This window comes from Pelophylax lessonae (assembly GCF_965119305.1).
Source record: "Pelophylax lessonae genome assembly, chromosome: 4".
Classification (NCBI taxonomy): domain Eukaryota; kingdom Metazoa; phylum Chordata; class Amphibia; order Anura; family Ranidae; genus Pelophylax; species Pelophylax lessonae.
Genome location: NC_138771.1, coordinates 363,016,257 through 363,037,380, shown reverse-complemented (window position 1 = coordinate 363,037,380; position 21,124 = coordinate 363,016,257). Strand labels below are relative to the sequence as shown.

At 42.2% G+C, this 21,124-nt stretch overlaps 1 protein-coding gene across 3 annotated transcripts in view; it reads right to left on the bottom strand.

Annotated features, from left to right (window-relative positions):
* FNIP1 (folliculin interacting protein 1) overlaps nt 1-21,124 on the bottom strand; it is a 160,424-nt gene that overhangs the window by 54,893 nt on the left and 84,407 nt on the right. For all 3 annotated transcript variants that reach the window (XM_082257158.1, XM_082257160.1, XM_082257159.1), the window contains exons 3-5: nt 17,005-17,136; nt 5,855-5,955; nt 909-983 (exon numbers count right to left, since the gene is read on the bottom strand). In XM_082257158.1, coding sequence (XP_082113284.1) covers nt 909-983; nt 5,855-5,955; nt 17,005-17,136 — 308 coding nt within the window. The remainder of the gene's footprint in view (nt 1-908; nt 984-5,854; nt 5,956-17,004; nt 17,137-21,124) is intronic.

Genomic DNA, 21,124 nt, shown 5'->3' with positions numbered 1-21,124 from the left:
TATAGTGCAAAATCTGGCAATATGTAACAGCAGATCAGAAAATCCCCTGCACGATTCTGACTACACTACAGTGATAATGGTGAAATCTGCCTGGTTGCTCTGGGTTTCCTGTATACTCAGGGCCATCTTACGAATGAGCACGCTGGGCAAATGCCCAGGGGCCCCACTTGCAAGGGGGGCCTTACCTTCCCAGCGACCCAGCCAAGCATTAGTCCCGATTCCCGTGTGCACACCGAACATAGCAGGTGGCAAGCTCCTGTCAGTTCTGCACTGCTGTCAGGCCACTTGGGCCGTGGAGGGGTAGCCCACAACTGCATGAATGCCTGTCCGCCTCCATGGGAACAGGCACACACAGGACAGTTGAGACTGACTCCCATTCATGTGTGTGTTCACCGGACGCTGCTGCTGAACTTGGAAGCTGTCATTAGCCTGGCACTGCTGTACCAATAAATATCGCCCTATCGATAATTTGAATTTTTATTCTCGTGGGTGATTGTGTAGGCAGGGCCCTATTGCACTGCATTGTCCGGGGCCATTTAATGCTCTTAAGATGGCACTGTGTACACTACTACATGTTAAATATACCTGGTAACCTGAGCAATGGCCATATATACTATGGTTTACTAGGTACAACCTGTTTTGTGTCATGCTTTCTATTAATAAACCAAAACAGCATAAACGGTTAATAGCAAAAAAGCTTTGAAGACAAAAGCTTGAATCTGTGCCAGTTATACCACAGTGGCCTTCACAATAGATAATGACATAATCCAGTAGCTGTCCTGCTCAAAAAACTAACAGTCCAGCAGAGCTAAACTCATGCAATCTTGTTCAGGACATATATAGAATTACTACACCTTCTAATTACTAAGATGCTCCACGCTGGCCTGTGGATGTGAAAACAAACTCACGTGTTAAGGCTGCCATAGATGCTGCTCCCAGTCCGTGCAGTGAACACTTTGCTCAGCATCAGCTGAGGAGGTGAGCTAGACAAAGAAGAATATTAAACTGCCTGTTCAAAAAATTTTAACAGAATGGAGCAATATTAAAGCGGGCAGAACATTTACCATACTAGCAATATTAAGGCACACCATATGAACATATACTCATTTTCTCCATGAAGAAGCAAGTAGAACACAAGTAGAAAAGTTTTACACATAAACATTAAACATGTAATACATGCCAGAGAACTCGCAGAGCACGGAGTAGAATAATCATCTTCTTACAAGCATGAGGTCTCGCACGAAAACATAAGGGGAATCCGAAGGTAGAGGGAGAGAGGGGTGTCTTTGCTCTTTACTTGTAAATGTCAGTTTGAGCTACTGAGCTATAAAATCACTTTATAGTGGGGCAAGGGATAAGGAGAAAATAGAAGTCTAAGGCTTCATTCACACTAGTGCGACTTTGATCTGACTTTTCACTCAAAGGATCTAAGTCTGATCAAAAGTCATACCAAAGTAGTGCTGGCATCTTTTCAAAATTGTTGCAAGTTTAAGTCAGACCGCTCTGAACGGGTGACTCTGAAAAGAATGGCTGTGACTTTCCATGTCCAAAGTTGCATGACAAGTTGCACAAGTGTGAATTGAGCCTTAAACTTCACCTGGTGAAAATAAATGGCAATACATAATATTAGTCAATACTTCAAAATTAAGCGAAGTAAAAAAGCTTTTTGTGTTTTAAGCCTTGAGCATAATAATAATAATAATAATAGAAAAAAATGATTATATATATATATATATACACACACACACACACTTACATACATATATATATATATATACACACACACACATCCAACCACTATACGGATTTTTCAAAGAAACCCTTTCCAGAAAAAAATTGGAAGTTATCATTGCAGAGTTTACCTTACAACTATTTGCTGTATTTGCTGTAATGCTGGCACTCTTCTGTCAAAACTTTGTGGCAAATTACTAAGTGCCGGTTCACAAATGCGATGCGGGAACCCTGCATAAACATTGCATGTGATTTGCATAGCAGTGTGGCGCGAATCACATGCGATGTCTGACATTGCATGTGTGTGAACCGGCACTGAAATCTAAAATTTAGCAAACATTATCTTCAGCAGAATCATCTATGTCTGTGTGTTTTAACCACTTAAACAGGAAGTAAACCCTCCTCTGACACTTGTACCTATAGGTAAGCCTATAATAAGGCTTACCTATAGGTACTGTAAATATCTCCTAAACATGTACCGTTTAGGAGATATTGACCTTAGATGCATCCAGTGACGTCACTGGCGCATGCGCTCTGAAGGAACGGCCGCTGGTGCCGTTCCTTCAGAACTCCGTGCCGTGACCGTCGGCTTCCGTGCGCGGGAGTGACGTCACCGCGGCTTCGGCCAATCAGATGGCCGGATGCCGCGATCCCGGAAGACGGGCGACTGGACATGTCGCCCGTCATACAGCTAAGCGGGCGGCACGGCGGGGCTTGTTCTAAGGTAAGCATTTCATAATGAGCTAATTTTTAATAAATTGGATTACATAGATGTATGTAATCCCCTTTAAAACGACTTTTTCCAATGGAAAGTTTTTTTTTTTTTTTTGCTAGTAAAATACCTTATTTTCTGCTTTATTTATCCTCTTCTCACTTCCGGGTCTGGTCGGCGATTACGTCATTCGGCGATTCGCAGTGTGTGCTGGGATGTATCTCAGGCCATGAAATCTCACATTATTACACAGGAGATGAGCTGTACTGCGTGCTCTGCCCCGCCTCCTCTAAGTGAGCTCAGTGAGGATATAATTTCAGTCCTCGCTCACCGAGAGGAGGCGGGGCAGAGGCGGGACGGAGCATGGCCTCAATACAATACATTCAGTACAGCTCACTGACAGGAGGCGGGGCGGAGGCGGGGCAGAGCAGGCAGTACAGCTCATCTCCTGTGTAATAATGTGAGATTTCATGGCCTGAGATACATCCCAGCACACACTGCGAATCGCCGAATGACGTAATCGCCGACCGGACCCGGAAGTGAGAAGAGGATAAATAAAGCAGAAAATAAGGTATTTACTAGCAAAAAAAACAAAAAAAAAAAAAAAAAAGAAAAACTTTCCATTGCTAAAAGTCATTTTAAAGGGGATTATATACATCTAAAGTCACTAAAATGGGTGGAACTCCACTTTAAGGACCAAGCCTATTTCTGACACGTTGATTACAAGTTAAAATCAGTATTTTTGCTAGAAAATTACTTAGAACCCCCAAACATTATTTATATATTTTTTAGTAAAGACTCTGGAGAATGAAATAGCAGTGGTTACAATATTTTTTGTAACGCACGTAGTATTTGCACAGCGGTCTTTCAAACGCAATTATTTTGGAAAAAATACATTTCCACTGCATTTAAAAAAAAAAAAAAAAAAAACCACAGTAAAGTTAGCCCAATTTATTTGTATATTGTAAAAGATGATGTGACGCTGAGTAAATAGATACCTAACATGTTACGGTTTAAAATTGTGCACACTTGTGGAATGGCGACAAACTACGGTACTTCAAAATCTCTATAGGAGACTATTTAAATTTTTTTAAAGGTTACCAGTTTAGAGTTACAAGGGAGATCTTGATCTAGAATTATTGCTCAAGCTCTGGCGATTGCTGCGGTACCTCCTATGTGTGGTTGGAATAGAGTTTTTATTTTTGGGGCGCGACTTACGTATGCGTTTTCTTTCGCGCACGAGCTCACGGCGACGGGGGCACTTTAAATGTTTTTTTCTTCTTATTTTAAGTAATGCTTTTTTTTTAAATAAAATTTCATTACTTTTATTGCTGTCACAAGGAATGTAAACATCTCTTGTGACAGTAATAGGCAGTAACAGGTACTCTTTTTTTGAGGGATCGTGGGTCTAAAGTAGGACGGGAGACCAAGGCAGAGCCGCGGAAGGCAGCGGGGGGGGGGTGGACGTCCCCTCCCACTCGCTGGGATAATGCCGAGCGGCTGCTGAGCCGCATCAGCTGTTACCTCCTGAAAGCCGAACACCGCCTCTAAAAAAACAGTACCGGGGTGATGCCTGCAGCTTCAGGCATCATCCCAGTACAACCACAGGTATGTCAGTTCACGGGAAGTGGATAAAGAGGAGAGATTGAAGACAATGTTTGGTGAAAGTCACATTCACTGGTTTATAAATGGACCCTTTTGAGTCCCTGTCTCAAAAGGGTCACTGGTATACAAAAAGGGTCACTGGTATACAGACAAGGATTTCTGACATTACTTCAGCTTCCCTCATCTGCAGGCTTGTTCTCCAACCCAGACTAGGAAATTACTGAAACTAGCGAGTCACAGTATCAGCCAGGAACTAGCATTTGGGGAAGGAATTCAGTATTGGCAGTCCCATATTTCATTTGGGAAAAATTTCCTTTAAATTGAACCATCAGTAAACCAATCATTTGGTCAAAATTACCATTTTTTTGCTTCCATGGGCGAAATTTGGGAAAAATTTCCTTTAAATTGAACCATCAGTAAACCAATCTGAATTCCTATGTTGTGCAACTGCATTCTAATAACATGATCTAAATACTTCAGCGATGAATTACAAGTAGTTACCCAATTTTCAGTAGTCATGTATTTTATAGGATACATTATAAAATTTAGAACAGGGAGCAGAAACTCTAGTTAGCAGATATTTGAAAACACAACAAATAAAAATAGCTGGGCTCACTGGTGGTGAGAAATAAAACATCATTACCAATGTGATTACCAAGCCTAGCTGTTGGATGTCACTTTATGTAGCACTGATAGAGTTTCACCACTAATGCACTATATTTTGTCAGCAAAATAAATTTGGCATAGTAATACGGGGGTGTAACCATTTCATTCAAAATTATTCACACCCACAAAGCTGAGCATAGAAGCCAAATTGAACCCATTAACCTACCACTGAACCATACCCTCATCCAGAAAAAGCAACTTGACCCAACCCCTAAACTTAACTCCAAACTATTCCTAAGCATTCGGATAGAGCAAAGAGGGATTAGAATGCCTCGGTTTTTATTGCTGTCCCCATTAGGGAGTTTCATCCTATTTGTCCTGTTGACTGTTATCAAAGGTGAAAGTAAAAGAAAATCCCAACACCAGAATAGAAATAGAGGGGGTGATCTTTCAATGGGGACACTAGTTCAGATGACCTCTGTGACACATCGGGGCTCCCTCACTTTGGAAGGATTTCCTCTCACTGTTTTGTCTGTGGGACAGGAAATAAAATAAACTCCTTTAGCTTTATTGTAAAATAAAATCCCTCCTATGTGACACAGATGGCAAAAAACTGGCAGGGGTTATAACCATCCTTTATCCAAAAGGAAAAATTAAGTTTTGCCTTCAATTAAACCTGAACCCTAAACAAGCAGCTAAATAGGTATTGTGCCCATTAAGCACTCAGATTTCCATGACTCCGCCGACCCTTTCTGACACAAAGCACCTAATTTCTTTCACTGATGGGCGCTTCTGCTTCTATGGACTCTGAGAGCCATTTTGGAAAGAACAAAGTTTTAAATGGATGATTTCAGACTTCAATGAGTTTGCTATGGCAAATTTAGAAGGAAAAAAAGAAATCCGTGCCACAGGGAGGTATAAGGTAGAGTAGTTAATTAACTAGTGTAATGACAGACATTAATTACATATAAACCGATGTAGATGGGTATGTCGTTGTAGATGGGTAAAATATGTGGCCCTTTACAGGCCAGTCATAGAGGTAGCACAGCAAAGCGATGGTGGTACATGGTTAAACACAGTAGAAAATGCTATTCTAATTATATTCATAACCTCCTTTTGAAAACAATGGTGCAACAGTACAATATTTATACAGTAAGCTCTTCTACAACAGATAAAAGTAATATAGATCCAAAGGCCTACCGTATCTGATGAATTTTTAGGGTGGAGCCTTTGTAGCTCATGGCCACAGAACCAAACATCATCTCTCCAAGCATGTTGCAATCCGAAGAACATCGAGAACTCTATATAAAGAACGAGACATAGGATTAGAGTTGTATTTTTTTAGTTTTAAAAAAAATCAGGCTTATACAAATAATTTGTATTTTAAAGCCTTGCAAAATGACACATACACCTCAAAAAATGAAAGGAACACTTTGAAAACACATCAGATCTCAATTGGGAAAAATCTCATGCTGGATACCTATACTGATATGGATTGGGTAATATGTTAGGAATGAAACGATGCCACATCATTTGAGGGAAATTATCAACCTACAGAGGGCTGAATTCAAAAACACCCCGAAAATCAAAGTGAAATAATGGTGCAGAAGGCTGGTCCATTTTGCCGAAATTTCATTGCAGCAACCCAAAACGGGACTCAGTAGTTTGTATGGCCCCCCACTTGTTTGTATGCATGCCTGACAATGTAAGGGTATGCTCCCAATGAGATGACGGATGGTGTCCAAGGGGATTTCCTCCCAGATCTGGACCAGGGCATCACTGAGCTCCTGAACAGAATGAGGTGCAACCTGGTGGCGTCAGATGGCCCGAAACATAATGTCCAAGAGGTGTTCTATTGGATTTAGGTCAGGTGAGCATGAGGGCTATTCAATGGTATTGATTCCTTCATCCTCCAGAAACTGGCTGCATACTCTTGCCACTAGGCCGGAGACTGTCGTGCACCAGGAGGGACCCAGCCAGGACCCACTACACCAGTGTAGGGTCTGACAATGGGTCCAAGGATTTCATCCCGATACCAAATTGTCTAGCCTCTAGGTCTGTGCGTCCCTCCATAGATATGCCTCCCCAGACCATCACTGACCCACCACCAAAGCAGTCATGCTGAACCATGTTACAGGCAGCATAACGTTCTGCACGACTTTTCCAGACCCTTTCACATGTGCTCAGAGTGAACCTGCTCTCATCTGTGAAAAGCATAGGGCACCAGTGGTGGACCTACCAATTCTGGTGTTTAATGGCAAATGCCTATTGAGCTCCACGGTGCCGGGAGACATTCACATCAGTGGTCTGCTGGAGGTCATTTTGTAGGGCTCTGAAAGTGCTAATTCTGTTCCTCCTTGCACAAACGAGCAGATACCAGTCCTGCTGAGATGTTGAGGACCTTTTATGGCCCTGTCCAGCTCTCCTAGAGCTCTGCCTGTCCCCTGAAATCTCCTCCATGCTCTTGAGACTGTGCTGGGAGACACCGCAAACTAGAGATGGACCGATTATCGTTAACACGGATATATCAGGGGCCGATATGCACTTTCCCAGATATATCGGAATCGGCCCTTGAGGTTACCGATATTTAGGGAAAGTGCATGTAACGGGGTGATGCCTGCAGCTAGAGGCATCACCCTGGTACCGGTGTCCATAGCCGATGGTCGGCTGACTTGTAATGACAACCGATGCGGCTCAGAAGCCGCTCGGCTGTCATTACAAGGAGCGGGAGGGGACGTCCCCACCCACGGCTCACCCGGGTCTCCCGTCTCACCGGGAGACCCAGGCATCCTACCCTCACTGCCGCCGAAGAGAAGACCCGGTGTAGCATGAAGATGTGTCCCCGTGCAAGCTGGTATCCCTGCCACATGGTCTCCATGTAAAAAAAACGCAAGTGATGTCATGACACCACTTCTGGGTACTCGGCGCTAAATTAAAAACACTGACAGCGTTCAAAACAGCCAAACTTGGCGTTTTGAATGCTTTTCAGTGCTGAGGAGGGGTTTGAGGCCTTTTAGACCTCCAGATCCCTCCACAAGGAGTACCTGATATCCGATATCAGCATTAAAAAACGATATAGGTCGATCACTACTGCAAACCTTCTGGCAATGGCACGTATTGATGTGCCATCCTGGCGGAGTTGGACTGCCTGTGCAACCTCTTTAGGATCCAGGTATCACCTTCTGCTAGGAGTAGTGACACTGACCCTAGCCAAATGCAAAACTAGTGAAACAGTCAGAAAGATGAGTAAGGGGAAAAAAAAGTCAGTGGCCTCCACCTGTAAAACTATTCCTGTTTAGGGGGTTGTCTCATTGTTGCCCATCTAGTGCACCTGTTATTTCATTACCGCCAAAAGCAGCTGAAACTTATCAACAACCCCCTCTGCTACTTAACTGACCAGATCAATATCCCAGTGTCCCTTTAATTTTTTTGAGCACTGTGTATATACATACACATATATATATATATATATATATATATATATATATATACACACACACACACACACACACACACACACACACACACACACACGGTGCATTTCAAAAAAATTGAATATCAAAAAATTTATTTATTTCAGTAATTCTATTCAAAAAGTGAACCTTCTACATTATATAGATTAATTTAGATTAATTATACACAGAGTGATATTTTTCAAGAATTTATTTTTAATTTTGAGGATTATGACTTCCAGCTAGTGAAAACCCCAAATTCAGGATCTCAGAAAAATACAACACAAGACCATAAAAAAAAAAAAAAAAAAAAAAAAAAAAAAAGATTTCCAATACCGAAATTTTGGCTTACTAAAAAGTTTGTTAATGTACAGTATAGTATGCACTCAATACTTGGTTGGGTTCCTTTTACATGAATTATTGCATCAAAGCAGCGTGGCATGGAGGCGATCAGCCTGCGGCACTGCTGAAGTTTTATGGAAGCCCAGGTTGCTTTGATTGCGCCTTCAGCTCGTCTGCATTGTTGGGTCTGGTGTCTTACATTTTCTTCTTGACAATACCCCACAGATTCTCTATGGGGTTTAGGTCAGGCGAGTTTGCTGGCCAATCAAGCACAGTGATACCATGATCAATAAACCAGGTATTGGTACTTCTGGCAGTGTGGGCAGGTGCTGCTGGAAAATTAAATCCACATTTCTATAAAACTGGTCAGCAGAGGGAAGCATGAACTGCTCTAGAATTTCCTGGTAGATCGTTGCGCTGACCTTGGACACAGTGAACCAACACCAGCAGAGGACATGACTCCCCAAATCATCACTGACTGTGGAAACTTCACACTGGACCTCATGCAACTTGGATTCTGTGCCCTTCTACTCTTCGCCAGACACTGTGACCTTATTTCCAAATGTAATGTCAAATTTACTTTCACCAGAAAAGAGAACTTGGGACCACTGAGCAATAGTCCAGTCCTTTTTCTTTTTAGTCCAGGTAAGACGCTTCTGACAACTCTGGTTTCGGTGTGGCCTGACAAGAAATGCAACAGTTGTAGCCCATGTCCTGGATACGTCTGTGGTGACTCTTGAAGCTCTGAAACCAGCCGTAATCCACTCCTTTTGTGACTTACCCTCCTTGTGAAGGGTGTCAATGACTGTCTTCTGGACAACTGTCAAGTTAGCAGCTGTCCCCATGATTGCATAACCTACTGAACAAGACAGAGACCATTTAAAGGCTCAGGAAACATTTACAGGTGTTTTGAATTAATTAGCTGATTAGAATGAGACACCTTGCGTCTACAATATTGAACTTTTTCTGAGATACTGATTTTTGGGTTTTCTCTAGCTGTAAGCCATAATCATCAAAATTAAAAGAAAGAAATGCTTGAAATAGATCACGGTTTGTGTAATAAATGCATATACAACTTTTTCACTTTTTGAATTGAATACTGAAATGAATTAACTTTTTGATATTCAAATTTTATGAGGTGTGTGTGTGTGTGTGTGCGTGTGTATATACAGTCAGGTCCACAAATATTGGGACATCGACACAATTCTAATCTTTTTGGCTCTATACACCACCAACAATGGATTTGAAATGAAACAAACAAGATGTGCTTTAACTGCAGACTTTCAGCTTTAATTTGAGGGTATTTACATCCAAATCAGGTGAACGGTGTAGGAATTACAACAGTTTGTATTTGTATATATATATATATATATATATATATATATATATATATATATATATATATATATATATATATATATATATATACCACTTTTTAAGGGACCAAAAGTAATGGGACAGATTAAAAATCATAAATCAAACTTTCACTTTTTAATACTTGGTTGCAAATCCTTTGCAGTCAATTACAGCCTGGAGTCTGGAACGCATAGACATCACCAGACGCTGGGTTTCATCCCTGGTGATGCTCTGCCAGGCCTCTACTGCAACTGTCTTCAGTTCCTGATATTTCTTGGGGCATTTTCCCTTCAGTTTTGTCTTCAGCAAGTGAAATGCATGCTCAATCGGATTCAGGTCAGGTGATTGATTTGGCCATTGCATAACATTCCACTTCTTTCCCTTAAAAAACTTTTTGGTTGCTTTCACAGTATGCTTCGGGTCATTGTCCATCTGTACTGTGAAGCGCCGTCCAATGAGTTCTGAAGCATTTGGCTGAATAGAAGCAGATAATATTGCCCGAAACACTTCAGAATTCATCCTGCTGCTTTTGTCAGCAGTCACATCATCAATAAATACAAGAGAACCAGTTCCATTGGCAGCCATACATGCCCATGCCATGACACTACCACCACCATGCTTCACTGAGGAGTTGGTATGCTTTGGATCATGAGCAGTTCCTTTACTTCTCCATACTCTTCTCTTCCCTTCACTCTGGTACAGGTTGATCTTGGTCTCATCTGTCCATAGGATGTTGTTCCAGAACTGTGAAGGCTTTTTTAGATGTTGTTTGGCAAACTCTAATCTGGCCTTCCTGTTTTTGAGGCTCACCAATGGTTTACATCTTGTGGTGAACCCTCTGTATTCACTCTGGTGAAGTCTTCTCTTGATTGTGGACTTTGTCACACATACACCTACCTCCTGGAGAGTGTTCTTGATCTGGCCAACTGTTGTGAAGGGTGTTTTCTTCACCAGGGAAAGAATTCTTTGGTCATCCACCACAGTTGTTTTCTGTGGTCTTCCAGGTCTTTTGGTGTTGCTGAGCTCACCAGTGCATTCTTTTTAAGGATGTTCCAAACAGTTGATTTGGCCACACCTAATGTTTTTGCTATCTCTCTGATGGGTTTGTTTTGTTTTTTAAGCCTAATGATGGCTTGCTTCACTGATAGTGACAGCTCTTTGGATCGCTTATTGAGAGTTGACAGCAACAGATTCCAAAAGGAATTCGCACACTTGAAATGAACTCTGGACTTTTTATCTGCTCCTTGTAAATGGCAAAATGAGGGAATAACACACACCTGGCCATGGAACAGCTGAGCAGCCACTTGTCCCATTACTTTTGGTCCCTTAAAAAGTGGGGGGCACATATACAAACTGTTGTAATTCCTACACCTTTCACCTGATTTGGATGTAAATACCCTCATTTGTTTGTTTCATTTTTAAATCCATTGTGGTGGTGTATAGAGCCAAAAAGATTAGAATTGTGTCGATGTCCCAATATTTATGGACCTGACTGTATATATATTTTTATTACATTTACATCAATCCCTGTCCTCCAGAAAATTACAATCTAAGATCCCCAACTCACAATCACACATACACATCTTAGGGCCAATTAGACAAGAACCAATTAACCTATGAGCATGTCTATGGAGTGTAGGAGGACACTTGAATTCCAGAAACCCATGTAATCGTGCAACACATAGCATTAAAGTAGAAATATAGTTAAAACTTTTTTTTTTTGGATAGAGTATGGGAGGGTTATAACCCGTCAGGTTTTTTGGCCATCTGGGTCCCATTGGGGAGATATACCTTCAACTTCCTGACCCATAGCCAAACAGGAAGTGAGAGGAAATCCCTACAAATTAAGAGAATCTCTTGGAGACCTCGCAGTCACCAGAACTAGTGTCCCCATCGGAAGATTTCCCCTCAATTACTTTTCTGGGGACTACTCAAAATTTGGGATTTTCTTTTACTTTCAATGAGAACAGTAAACAGGACAAATAGAGAAGGTGCATCTTCCTAACTGGGACATAGACAGTAATAAAGTGACAATGTTCTAATACCTATCCACTCTATCCAAATCTTAAAAAAAAAAAATTTTGCTTTTAGTTATACTTTAAAAAGAACTTTACTGAAGTTGTTAATTTAAGAAAAGATCACTGCCTCAGCAGAGTTTGTGGAGCATGTTAGGCTCCCTTTGGTCAGCAACCAGAGTTCAAGAAGCAAGGGATTTTAATGCAGGCTTGGAGCTTTGACATCTCTTTACATGTCTAAAATATAATTGACTGCCACAAATTTCTGCAGAGAGCTCACACTTCCTTTAGTAAGCCTGGTATCTTATTTGGTTACACTTACTGTTTCTTTTTCCCACAACACAAATAAAGAACAAGCAAACTAGCAGAGCTGCCAGCCACCACTTGATATACAATATATGACACTTTTACTGCTTTGGGCTAACTAAAAAGAAAGAGTACAGATTGCTTGTGGTTTGCAGATCACCACTCACATCCCATAACTGGTGTTAGAGTAGAGCTCACAGTATGCCTTCGGCTGTTTACTGTTCTGATTGTGCTCTATGCTGCACAGTAACAATTTCAGTGGAAAGAAAAATAAAACTGGTATAACTGGAACATTTTCTAACATGCTGTACGTATGCAATAAAGACACACATTTTATTATATTTAATCCAAAAGACATGAGTGAGAGACACAATATACACACCGATCAGCCATGCCATTATGACCAACTTAACCAACATAAAAACTTTTTTTTTTTTTATGATCACATAGGCGACAAAAAGTCCCCTAAGTGATGATTTTATTTTGGCGACAGGTTCTCTTTGAAGAGACATTCGTCTCCAAATACGGAAAGGTTTCTTCACCGTAAGAGCTGTGAAAATGTGGAATAGATTCCCTCCAGAGGTGGTTCTGGCTAGCTCACTAAATTGCTTTAAAAAAGGCCTGGATTCTTTCCTGGGTGTACTTAATATAAGTGGGTACTAATATTTATAGGTAAAGTTGATCCCAGGAATACAAGATTGCCTCTCGGGGGATCAGGAAGGATTTTTTTTTCCCCTGCTGTAGCAAATTGGATCATGCTTTCCTGGGGTTTTTTTGCCTTCCTCTGGATCAAATGCGGGTATAGGATTGTGTATATGGGATTGTATGGTTGGGTTTTCTTTACTGTTTTTTTTGTTTTTTATTGGTTGAGCCAGATGGACTTGTGTCTTTTTTTAACCTGACTAACTATGTAACATTCGGGGTCTAAAAGATTGCACTGCATTCGATTCTTTTAGGGGCTGTATTGCTGGGAAAGTGAGAGGGAGACCCAGACGTGACATCATACAAGTAACTTGCAGGTCAGCAAGAAGGGGAGACGAGCCGACACCTCCACTCAGCTCTCTATCCTCTGACTGCACCCACCCTGCCAATCCCACAAAATGGGCAAGCGGAGCTCAAAATACATGGTGGGAGTGCGCAAGGAAGGGGGGTGTGGTTCATTACTGGGGGTCTGGAAGCGATCAGGTGGCTGCCCAGCCACCAGACAGATTACATCTGACTGCCAGCAGTCAGCTTGTCAGATATAGACCCACTGTTTAAACCCCCCTGCTGTCAGGATCGTACAATGTAAGGACCTGGTAAAAGAAGGTAATGCACCCAGATGCCTGACCGGCAGCTAGCTCTGCCTCTTAGCTTGCTGCTGAGCATCGGAGCCAGTTGCTTCTGTCCCCTCCACAGCCCAGAGCTACAATGAGCGCAGGGGGTGGGGGGGGCAGCCACCACTCTCTGCTCAGTGAAGACCGAGAACTGAGTGATCAGCAGTCATGTTATCGCTCAGTTATCGGTCTTAGAGCCAGGTTGATGCTGCAGCCACATAGGCAAGTATGAAAGGTTTTTGTTTTGTTTTTTTGTAACTCATGCACTTTAAGGTTTCTGGTATCCGTGTTCCCAGAACCCCACAATGTGTATTGCACAAAGTCTCCCCCCAGGGACTCCCAAACTTTCATGTTCTTTATACTACCGCCAGCCAATATCATATTCAGGGCATGGAAGAATCCAGTGACCTCTTATTCTATGGTCAAACATAAGATGTCTTGCATAACAACTCATGAAAGGTTAACCGGTACACTTAATGATGAAAGACGACTTTTCGAACAGATATGGAACCCCTGGTTTGAATTTATTGTTGGCACTTGAATCAGACTCATGTTTACTCCAAGTCCTTGTTTTTTTTTTCGACTCTATTCACTTGTTTTATACAAACACATATTAAAAACAATTTATAGGAAAATCCTGCACTTCTCTTTTTAACTTTTTACGCAACCTGACCTACAGTAGCTCTTCTATTGAATCGGACAGGCCAGCCTTCACTCCCCATGTGCTGGCCATGATCCTGCCGCTGGTTCACCAGTTTTCCTTTCTTGAACCACATGTAGTCCTGACCACTGCAGAACGGGAACACCCCACAGAAGCTGCAGTTTTGTAGTTGCTCTTACCTAGTTGCATGGCCCTTACAATCTGGCCCTGATCGAAGTTGCTCATATCTTTACACTTACCTATTTTCTCCGCTTTCAAGCCATCAACTTCAGAGACAATATGTTCACTTGCTATCTAGAATATCCCACCCATTTTTGGGTGTCATTGTAATGAGATAATCAATGCTATTCACCAGTCAGTGGTCATAATACAATGGCTGATCGGTGGAAGTACCCCATGTAAATTTGTTATAATAGAATGCAGAGTATGCTTGGTCTACTATGTCTATATGACAGCGAGGTCCAATCTGTCAACATGTTATCCTTTCTTTTTTTTTAATAAAATCTAAGTGAAAGAAAAAGAATGTGGAGGTCTCGCACACAGGAACACATTAGGTTGGAGGTGTAATCTTCACAGGTATAATTAAAACATAAAACAAAGAATATGACTCTGGAAAATCAATCACTGCTACTTAGGGCCTATTCACAACAGCCGATATATACCAATAACATTTTAAAAGGCAGCAGACTAAAATATTTTAGCAATTTGTCTTCCCCTTGTAGGTTTTATTTAAGTAATGAGATTCACCCCAGTTTGACAGAAGCAGTCATTTGTGGACTTGTGATACATAGCCTTCCCAGAGCAGTGAATAATTTGAATCAGTATACAGCACATGAGTCAGGAAATGATGTTGTTCTGGATCAGATCATCTTCTTAAACAGCACAATAACCAATCTCCAGCTACATTTAAAATAACACAAACCTGAATTGTTACAAAGAGATAGCTTCAGGGTTACTATTTTAGGGACACTGTAATAAGAGGCTTGTGATCTCTGCAGGTTCTCTTGACAGGAAGAATATTTATCTGCATCAGATGACTGCCTTCTCCTCTGGCCAAAATCCCTTCTCTTATGTAAAATATAACTCAAGCCAAGTGAGGAGATCCCAAACCAAGAGCCAGAGGAACAACTCAGCATTTAACAGTCACATGTGCTTGCGGTTTAAACTCCTTGCCATTTTAACTCCTTGACTGCTGTAAGCATGAAATACCAAGACTGCCAAAGTCAGCATTCCATTGTTGATACTGAATCCTATATTAACATACAGCTTGTTAAACAACATTTAAAACTAAAAACTGTGAACCCAAAAAACACAAATTGCCTATATCTATCTATCTATCTATCTATCTATCTATCTATCTGGAGCGGTCTCCCACCTAAAAGTACCTCCTAACCATGGGTTTTTATTACTTCATTTCCATTGTATGCAGGTGTCAGCTGGCATATGGTAACCCAGTACCGTAGACATATATTTTTAAATACAATTACGACTTTTAATGAAAAACAAAACCAATCTTGTTTTCAACATCAGTCTAATTTTTGATTTCGACTTTACTAAAACTTGGATGCTAGAAGGTTACGGGTTGTTAAAGAGGAACTTAACTCTGAAAACTGTGCCCTAAAAAAAAATTAAAAAAAAAAAAGCAGAAGGCAAATGACTTAAAAGTATACAGTGGGGGCTCTGACTGTTTCCCCCATTACTGACATACCACCATGCCTTGTACTACGCAGTGTCTGTGTTCTGCTTGCTCATGTCAGAGTCAGAGTCTCTAGCAAGAAAAACAAACAATGAGCAGCACGGTAGTAACATAGTCAAATCTCATTGCAAATCTAGTGTTGGATGTAGCAGTAACCTTAAATGATTCCACACTGCAAATATTCAGCTATGCCCCATTAGCATGGGGAGTGCCTAGGCACCCTCATACACCAGGAAGTGCCCTATTTTTCAGGAGGTACAAAAAGGTACATTTTCAGATTACTACCTAAACTAATTTCTACAGATTTCCCCTAAATATAGCAAATCCGCACTTTTTCAGTTCAGGTACTCATTTTCAAGAGTAAAAATAGATTTAGACACAAGTCTAATGCCTCGTTTCCACTGAGTGGTACGGTACGGTTCGGTTCAGTACGGTTCGGAACGGTACACCTTGCGTTTCCACCGCTAATAGTACCCTTTCATGATAGGCGTGGTGTAGCCAGAAAGCAGTGATCGACGATTCTCTGTCAACCAACCAAAGTTCTCAGAGTGTAGCTCCACCCTGTTGGTACGGTACTAATATGCTTGGTACCCCAACGAAGGGTCCCAAAAAAAGAGGTACGGTTCGGAATTAGGGTATCATTCACAATGGAAACAGCAAAAATTGCGTACCGAACCGAACCGTACCGGTCAGTGGAAACGAGCCATTAATCTCCCTTTCCTCTGAAGTCCAATCCATGTTCGGATCATGCTTCAGAGACTGACAGGCATTGAGGAAGCAATGTAACACCTCCTCACCTCCTGCTTTAACCCCATTTTTGCTGACAAACGCTCCACAACCACATGCATTGCACATGGTTGCGGCATTTCTGGTGCTTCCCCATTTGCTTGAATGTGTAGTGCTTGGTGGGCATGCCTCCCCGATGATTGCTACATGATAGATAAACTTTGCTGTGGGTGTGCAGCATCGACCGCGGCATGTAAACACCCCCATTCGCTGCCTATTGCAGCTTGGGGTTTGGTGCTGCGCCCCCCCTCCCAACTGCATGTCTTAATGAAGCCTAACAGATGTGTTTCCTTTGTACCAGCCTTACATTACCGTATTTAGCCATGAGGTTATCATTTATACATTAAACTACCATTTCACTAAAGATTTGCTGCTGCTGTTTGAATAATTTTGTTAGCAGTGGCAAACAAAATGAGCTACCTGGTATTTGGGACATTGCTCTTTTGTGTCAGAAGAGTTAGCCGAACTATCTAAAGATGAAGAGCTGTCGCCTCCAGGTCTGAGCTGGCAACACTTCCCGAACACCCTCACTGGAGCATCACTCACAAGTTTCTGTGAAAATAGAATGGAAAAAAAAAAAAAATGTTAGCTCATTTCTGAAAATCTCTGCACAGAATGAAACAAGACACCTAAACATTCATTTCCCAGAGTCACCCACAGGCCGCAATACATTCTGTATTTCTATACAGGGCAGAGCAGGTGCAGAATGCCTTTCTAACTGGGTCTCATGTGCTTCTTTTGTATCTCCTGATCTCAAGCATACTCCACAGTATTACCAAAGGATGAAGAGCATTAGAGGTTTCGTTACATGAGGTATTATCGGCAGGGATAATGGGAGATACTTTTAAAACTAACACAAGGTAAAAATAAAACATTTATAAAAAAAAAAGTAACATGGCAGAAAATGCCCCACTTATGGCTCCAAATGCATCTCTTCTGATCTGCAATGGATAATTGAACAGTTGTTCTGCTGAATTGTTTTCGAACGTCATTGAGGTCACTTTTGTGATGTCCGTGTCTTATCAGGTTGCCCTTCCGTAGTTTAAAATGACCCAGGTCTATGGGCACAACAACGTAACAAAAGTGCATCCACTTACATCCAAGTAACACAGATCCATCACATGTAAAGTAAAAAAAAAAAAAAAATGCTACACTATGCTATAATATAAAACATACTTAAAGCAGAGTTCCGGCCACAAAATCGACATAGTCGATTTTGGGCCATCTGCTTGCTTTTGGTCACCTGTAAAATAAATGGATAGTTAAGATTTTTTTTTTTTTGTTTACTTACCTTGTTATCGAAGAAAAATATACTCCCCTTCCTTCCACTTCCTATATCGGCGGTCCACGCCGTCACTTTCTCTTTGCGATGATTCCTGGGAGCTGAACGTCATCGCTCCCAGGAATCAATGCGCTGGCACCGGCCCCGCTCGTCACTTCCGGTGCGTCGCCGCATTCCCTGCTAAACAGCTTCTGGGCATGCCCAGGAGCTGTGGAGGAATGCGGCGCTGCACCGGAAGTGACAAGCGGGGCCGGTGCAGGCGCATTCTGGGAGAAGAGGAAGCGCTGGCTTCAGCTGCCCACATCCGAGATGGCAGCGCTGGAGAAGAAATTTTAAAAGGTAAGTATTTCTTCTTGCAGGTAAGTGCGACCCGGGACAGTTCAGGGGCTATCCATTGTGGAATGTACTAGCCCTGACTGACCTGGGGGGTATTATTGAAAAATGTTTTTCGTGGCCGGAACTCCGCTTTAAGGATCCGTTCACATGTGGGCGTAGCGGATCGCGGGCAGAATCACTGCGATTCTGACCGCGATCCGGAAATCATTGCAAATCGCGGAATGCCTGTGCAATGCCCGTGATTTACAATGGCACCCCAAACGCTGTTGCCGTGATTTCCGCCTGCCGAATCGCAGTAACATCGCGCAAACAGAATAGCGGGACGCATGATGCATAAAAGAAGCTCTTGTACCTTTTTTTGGGCGTCATGCGTCCCGCGATTCTGTTTGCGCGATGTTACCGCGATTTCATTGACAAAAATATTTTTGTCATAGATTTCATCAGTTGCATGTTTTTAGTGACAAAAACTAAATGAAAAAAAAAAAAAAAAAGTCAATTGATAAAAAAAAAAAAAAAACTGACGAAAATCAATTCCAATTTTGATTTAGTCATATTTTAGTCGACTAAAATCTCCAGTACACAATTTAGTTGACTAAAATCAAATGGGTTTAGTTACATTGTAATGCATTATTTAAGCATTTCTCTAGAATTTCCAAATTCTAGAGATTTCTACTCCTGGAGTAAAAATATATTATTTATTTATGGTCTTAAAGGCGTTTGTTACCCCAAAATGTCATATTCCTGATATGTGGCTGCTATACCATGTACTTGTATGAGAAAGTATTCTGTTCTTTGTATTGCTTCCTTTATGTCAAATCCCTGGTGTTCTTGCCAGTCCCTCTGCTTTCCTAATAAAAACTGACCACACTAAACAGGAGAGCACAGCGTGGTGGTCAGTTTTCGAGCTATCTCCTCCAATGATACAAATAGGGATAGGAAAGTAAATGGGGGTGAGGGATTGCACAGGGCAGAGAACTGGACGGTCTGGGGAGGCTGTTATTTTACACAGTGCCAAGCACTGCTACCTTGCTGGGAGGGGACTCACCACATCACATCCAGACAGACACAAATCCGACGGAGGGGTTCCTCTTAGAAACATAGAAAAGTGACGGCAAAGAAAGACAGTAGTCTATCGGAGTGTGCCTTCTTTTTTTTTGTTATTAAAAAGTTAACAGCTACAAAAAGTCACACGATCCAGCGGCTCACCCCAGTCTTGTTCTCCCCATGTCCTCCCTCAGCGGCCCTGGCATCTCTACTATGGGCACCCAGCTATGACAGCTTGCGACTTCACAGCCGGGTGCCCACTGCATAAGGAACGCTGAGCTCTATGACTGGTCCTGAAGTCTTCCGAGGACTGGTCATGTGTCCCAGAAGACATTGGGAAGGAGAACTCCTACTTCCAATCGCCTAAGGCGACTGAAACAGAAGTGGGGGCAGGTAGCTGTCAAAATCCGGTACCTGCGCCCCCCCTTCCTCCCCAAAAGCTCCAATTCAAAACAGGAGGCGGGGAGGTCACATTAACATTGGTCCGATTCGACAGGTCAAATCACGTCAAAAATCGGAGCCAATTGCACAGTGTGAATCGGTGCGGCGCCGCACCGATTCCCAAAAGTAGTTTCTGTACTACTTTTGGCAACTTCAGGGGGCGATTTTCATAGACAACTGTGCAGGAACCTCCACAGATGTCTGCGAAATCGCCCCTGAAGTTGGACTGAAATGCCGGCTTGAACTCGCATGATTTAAAAACGGCCTCAGTGTGAACCTGGGCTTAAAGTCATTGTAAAGTCTCTTTTTTTTTTAAATTAAAATAACAAAAATGTTAAACTTACCTGCTATGTGCAGTTGTTTTTGCACAGGGTAGCCCAGATCCTCATCTTCTCAGGTTCCTTTTTGGCTCTCCTGGCTCCTCCCTCCTGTTGAGTGCCTTCACAGCAAGCAGCTTGCTATGGGGGTACCCGAGCTGAGCTGCAGCTCCATGTATTCTTTCAGACACAGAGCTGTGGTTCGGCCCCGCCCCCTCTCTTTTGATTGGCTGAGTTTGATTGACAGCAGTAAGAGCCATTGGTACTACTGCTGTGTCTCAGCCAGAGGAGAGAGTCCCAGACAGCTAAGGGATTTGTGGACATCGCTGGATTGAGAGGGGGCTCAGGTAAGTATTAGGGGGGCTGCTACACAAAGGCGGCTTTTTATCTTAATGCATAGAATGTATTAAGATAAAAAAACTTTCTGACTTTACAACCCCTTTAAAGCGGAAGTTTCACTTTTGGGTGGAACTCCGCCTTAAGTTCCTGAAGTCGCTCTCGATATGTTTTAGCCCCCAAACCTTTTTGGTAGCCGTCTCTGGACTCATTTTATTTTATCAATATCTTTCTGTAAGTGGTCTCCAAAACTGGACACTGTAGTCTAAATGAGGTCTCACTAAAGATCTATATAGGGGAATCAGAACCTTTTTCCTCCTGCTGGTGATCTGTCTAGTGATATATCCTAAAATTTTATTTGCTTTTCCCACTGCCTGGTCAGAATGTTTTCTCACTTTGCAATCTGAAACAAGTACCCCCAATTTTATTTCTTCTGTAGTGCTGGCTAACACTGTACCCCCACCACTCTTCTGTGGCTTGCAGGATCCCAGGCAGCAGGCAGACAGAAGGAGCCTGCATCTCTCAGCCAATACAGCTTGCAGATAGAATCAGGGGGCTGGGGCTTTAACAGACAGGTGGAGCTCTGAGGAAAGGGAAAGTTCAGGTGGGTACTGGAGATTTTACTAAAACAATTCAGGTCACTAAGATAGGACCAAAACTAAAAAAAGGGCATTTTAGTCAAAAGGCTGACTAAAACTAAACTGAAATTTGAAATCAAAATTAACAGTGGGGTGGGGGGGGGGGGGGGGGGCGGAGCGACCGCGGACGAGTATGGCCGCATGAT